General features: G+C 39.0%; 1 protein-coding gene across 1 annotated transcript in view; it reads left to right on the forward strand.

Moving 5' to 3' along the window:
• Positions 1–412: 412 nt before the first annotated feature.
• LOC107286682 (arf-GAP with GTPase, ANK repeat and PH domain-containing protein 1-like) overlaps positions 413–5,548 on the forward strand; it is a 53,531-nt gene continuing 48,395 nt past the window's right edge. The window contains exon 1 of the mRNA XM_015815080.1: positions 413–574. Within this exon, the coding sequence (XP_015670566.1) occupies positions 482–574 (93 nt within the window). The 5' untranslated portion in view covers positions 413–481. The remainder of the gene's footprint in view (positions 575–5,548) is intronic.

Raw genomic sequence — 5,548 nt, forward strand, 5'->3', positions numbered from 1 at the left:
ACTAAAATTGGCTGTAAGCCATCTGAGTCCTCAAGTCTACTTGTCATTCTACTGACAAAAGATGAATCATGAAGTGCTTGTAGGATTTAAGTTCCATTACATTATCTCTGATTTGACCTATTGTAGTTTTATAATGATCTGGTAACAGAAAAAACAGAAGAAACCATTTCCATAATGCATATTTTGCTTTATAAAATTAGACTTTTAAAAATAAAATTAGAAGCTCAAGCTATTATATGCTTTAAACTAATTTTTACCATTTATCAAATCTTTGTATCCAAATGGAAAGTTAAGTTTTGTCAAGTAGTTAAGACAAAAATAGGAAATAGGTTTACCTACAAAGGTATATATGGTTTTCTACTTTGTTTTTTTATTGCTTTCACTAGAAAGCTTAATACTGTAATTACTACAGCATTTTTCAAGCACTCAGAGCAATTTTTATTTCAAGTAAAATCTTGATTTCTCTAATGGATTGTTTTCTATGACAGGTGGGAGATTCAAGAAAGAGATAGTAGTTGATGGACAGAGCTACCTATTGCTAATTAGAGATGAAGGAGGTCCTCCTGAAGCACAGGTATGCATTATGTTTAATTATTTTAGTAATCTGAAATCTGGAGATCAATATTATAGGTAACATTATTTCCAACAGAAAATAATGAAGGAAATGGTTTCAGCTGATTTCCTTTACAGGCCCCAGTACCATACCTGTCTCATCTGTTCAGAACAGATTATAAAAATCTCTCCTTGATCAGTTTCCATCCATTATTCCTTATCTGGCCTTTGGGTGCTCTGGAAAATAGGTTGTCCCCCTCTTCTCTGTGACAGCACCTCAAATATTGAAACATTGCTATCATGTCACTCTTGGTCCTTCTCTTCACTAGACTAGCCATGCCCAGTTCTTGCAACCGTTCTTCATATGTTTTAGCTTCCAGGCCCCTAATCATCTTATTGCTCTTTTCTGCATTCTAGAAAGAGTCTCAGTGCCTTTTTATAGTGTGATGACCAAAACTGGATGCAATATTCTAGGTGTGGCCTTACTAAGGCTTGATAGAGTGGTATTAGTACCTCATGTGATCTTGATTTAATCCCTCTGTTAATGCAATTTAGGATTGCTTTGGCTTTTTTGGCTGCTGTCGCACACTACTTTCGCTCATATTTAGTTAATTGTTCACTAAGACTCTAAGATGCTTCTCACAGTTACTGCTATTAAGCCAGGCTTCACCTAATCTGTACATGTACTTTTGGTTTTTCTTGCCTAAGCGTAAGACTTTTCTCTACATTGAATTTCATTTTGTTAGATAGGGCCCAGTGTTTAAATCTGTCGAGATCCATCTGGATCTTGAGCCTATAGTGCTGGCTATTCCTGCCAGCTTAATATCATCTGCAAATTTGATGAGTTCCCCTTTTATTTCCTTCCTTGAAAAAAGTAATTAAATTAGTGGATCAGGAAATGCTGTGGATATGACATGATAGCAGTCTTCCAGTACTTGAAGTCTGTCACAGAGAAGAGGGGGTTGACCTATTCTCCAAAGCACCTGAGGGTAGGACAAGAATGGGCATGCTCCCAAGCCTGGGGCACTACATGCACCAAGAATCCCGTTTCCTGGCTATATTTTAATAGGCCAGATGTCTTGCTTTGTATGTACTGGAAATAGACATTTTAATGTTTAGTGTGTTAATGATTTTTACTGTTTTTATTGTTATAAAATGTTTTTAATATTTTAATTGTAATACATGTTTCTGAGTTGTGAGCTGCCAAGAGTCATTTGCTGAGATGGGTGACTATAGAAATCAAATAAATAAAGAAAGAAAGAATTGGTGGAAGATCATTAAAGAGAGATCCAACCTAGAATTAAGAAGAAATTTCCTGACAAAGCAATTAATAAATGGAACAGCTTGCCCCAGAAATTGTGGGTGCTCCATCACTGGAGGTTTTCAAGAAGACATTGGACAACCGTTTGTCCAGGATGGCTTACAATCATCTGCTTGAGCAAATTCCCTTGTTATTCTATGTTCTACACCAGGGGTTTTCAACCTTTTCATCCACTGTACCACTTTTAGGCTATGGCAATATCCGAGTACCACCAGTCACCTAGCAAGGTGTCAAAAACTTGATGACCCCCCCCCCAAAAGGGAAAAAGTGATAAAGTACAGGTAGTCCTCGACTTACAACAGTTCGCTTAGTGACTGTTCGAAGTTACAATGGCACTGAAAAAAGTGCCCCCCAAGGCACAGCCGAGCAAGACACCTGCCTGCCCACCCGGCGGTGCTCTTCCTCCTGTCCGAGGTTTTCATTGTTGTGAGCATTTCTGTTGAGGATTGGCAGCAGGGTGGGGTGGGGGGGGTGTTTGGTTTTTATTTCCTCCGTCTGCTGGGTGGTTGCAGCAGGTTTTGGTCACTTCCCATGACCCTGGGACACTGTGACCGTCATAAATATGAATCAGTTGCCAAGCATCTGAATGTAAATCACAAGACCCTGGAGATACTGCAACATTCCAGCTGATCAGCGCTTCTTCTGGGCTCAGCAGAAGCGTCAGGATCAGCGCTGAGCTCCAGCTGGAGCCTGGCACTGATCTGGCGCTTCCACTGAACCCTGACAGCCCCGAAGAAGCGCTGATCCTGGTGCTTCCGCTGAGCCCTGACAGCCCTGCAGCTCCAGCCATCTCTCGCTCAGGCTTGTGTGGTGCTGCCACCGGTTTAGCTCATTCCCCTCCCCCGGTACCACTTTTCTAGGATGGTTGCGTACCACCTGCCAGGTGCCAATGTACCACAGATTGTACCCGTACCACTGGTTGAAAAGCCCTGTTCTAGACCAGGGATCTTCAAACTTGGCCCTTTTATGACTTGTGGACTTCAACTCCCAGAAATCCTCAGCCAGTGTGCCTGGCTGAGGAATTCTGGGAGTTGAAGTCCACAAGTCATAAACGGGCCAAGTTTGAAGACTCCTGTTCTAGACCCTACAGTTTTCTTGTCAAGATTGCCTTCTTCCTAGGGCTGCAAGTGAGTGACTGGTCCAAAATCACTTAGCTGGCTTTGTGCCTAAGGCAGGACATTACCAAGAGCCTTCATTAAAATTGAAAAATAGTAACATAGAGAAATTGAATTGTGGTTACTTTCTCTTTTGTAATGATGACAGTAATCTCTTTATGTAAAGACAAACAGTGAAGTAAACAAACAGTTAAGTTTCAGCAAGCACTGGACACAGCATTACTCCTTTGAAGCTTCAGTCTTTCAAGCTTATTAAATAGTAATATCCAACTAAATATATACGCTGTATTGGCAGCAACAATCTACCTCCCCCCATTGGGCAAGTTAGAACAGTAGCCTCAGCTGGGAAAGTTTTTCCTTTGCTAACACCTTTGCTAACAGTATCTATCTCCTTTGCTTTTCAGCTGATATTCCTGTTTTGAGAGAACCATTTAATTCTCCATGAGGGAGCTGAACTACTTCAAGCCCTGGTCTCTTAAAAGCTAAATAGAGAGTCCTGAGCAGTTTCTTTGGTGTCAGCCTTCCTTTTCCTTTCTTCTTTCAGCCTTAAACTCATCATGCTCTGAGGTGGAAAATGCTTACTCCGTGATGATAAGGCTTACGTATTGGCATTTTTTCTTCATCATAATGACCTATTTTAAATATAGTCTATTTCTTTCTTGTGCTGAAGTGATAGAGTTGGTTAGAAGAGAGTAGTGAATAAAATAAATCTAGGTTAATATAAATGTTCTGAATGACAGTTGTAAGCTTTAGAGAAGTAACCTTCTGATTGTAGGGATAATGTGTAGGTTTGAATATATATATGATTAAACTTATATTAATGAAGATTAGTAAGAGTGAGAGCATCTGTAATTGGATAAATGTTTGCTCTGTAAAGCAATTAATTGTTAAAAAAGTGAACTCAAGAATAACAAAAAGCAATTACATTAATTGTATAGAGTTTGGGGTAAATCCTCATTTACTTAAAATAAGAAAATTTATTTTAAAAGGGAACAAAAATTCAAGTTCTGGTTATTTTCACATTTTGGTACAATGTGAAATAAAAATCCCAATTAGAAAAGTATATAATAAATTTTAAAATAAAATAAATAATCAAATGGCTGGAATAGGGTATTTCAGTTGACTAGTAGCACATATAAACATCTACTGAGGTCTTTGATCACTTTGATTCTTTGTGTAGACTTTGAGAACCAGGCTTTAATTCTCATGTAGGGTATGTCAAGGTTCCGACTGATGATTCCAACCAAGTAAGCACAGCTGAAACATTCCAATCTCTAATGCAAAACTTAATTGAGTACAGCATATTGGCACTGATGAATAGAAAATCAGCTCTGGTGAAAATGGCACCAGAGCAGTAAATTAAAAGTATAGAATCTCCCTTCCCCTCTGATAGTGCAGGTCACATTCCCCAATTAAGTGTCAGACATTTGTTATGAAAAAATAGTTCAATTCCCAGCCGAGCCATTCTACGATGACCTTGATTCCCAGAGTGGACCATTGCAGCTGTGCTGAGCACTCCAAACATCCCCCTTCCCTCCTGCTGAAGAAAAAACAATGGCTGAAGCAGAACAGGTTTCTTTGATGCTTGACAGGGTACTTGCAAGTCACATTAACAATTCAAACAAACTATCATGTTTAAAAAAAAACAAAAAAGTTCACAGTGATAGTTTCTCAAACAAGTTTTCATTGATAAAATCAATAAATATACACCAAAGTGTCCCTTAGATGTTATTCATGGTCATGTACTGAATATATTCTTTTGATAAAATGACTAAATTAGTGGATCAAGAAAATGCTGTGAATATAATATACTTAGACTTCAGTAAGACATTTGATAAAAAAGTAGACGACAGCCTACTTTTTGGTAAGATAGAAAAATGTGGGATAGACAGGACCACCATCAAATGGATTTGCAGTTGCCTATCCATTTGCACTCAGCATATGGTCCTCAGTGGAATTACATCTGTGTGGAGGGAAGCATTCAATGGAATACCTCAAGGTTCTGTCCTATGCTGGTGTTCTTCAGCATCTTCATAAATAACCTAGATGAGGGGATAGAAGGAGTGCTCAATCAAATTGGCAGATAATACCAAACTGAGGGGAATTGCTAACACAAGATGAACTCAAGATTCAGAAGGATCTTGACAGATTTGAACATTAGCCCTACCCAACAAAATGCAGTTCAGTGGTGAGAAAAGTAAGGTGCTTCACTTAGGCAAGAAAAACCAAATGCACAGGAACAGAATAGACAGTACCTGGCTCAACAGTAATATCTGTGAGAAGGATCTTGGTGTTCTGGTGGACCACCGCTTATGTATGAGCTGGCAGTGTGTTGCAGTTGCCAAAAAAGCCATCAACAAGAGGTGATAGTACTGCTCTGCACAGCACTAGTAAGGCTATACTTGGAATACTGCATCCAGTTCTGGTTAACATGACATACAAAAAATGCTGAGGCCCTAGAAAGAGTGCAGAGAAGAGCAACAAAGATGATAATGGGTCTGGAAGCTAAATAAGTATGCACTGCTAAGGGAAATAATTACGTTTAACCTAATAAAGAAAA

Source organism: Protobothrops mucrosquamatus, unplaced genomic scaffold, assembly GCF_001527695.2.
Source record: "Protobothrops mucrosquamatus isolate PMUCROS unplaced genomic scaffold, P.Mucros_1.0 scaffold312, whole genome shotgun sequence".
NCBI lineage: Eukaryota > Metazoa > Chordata > Lepidosauria > Squamata > Viperidae > Protobothrops > Protobothrops mucrosquamatus.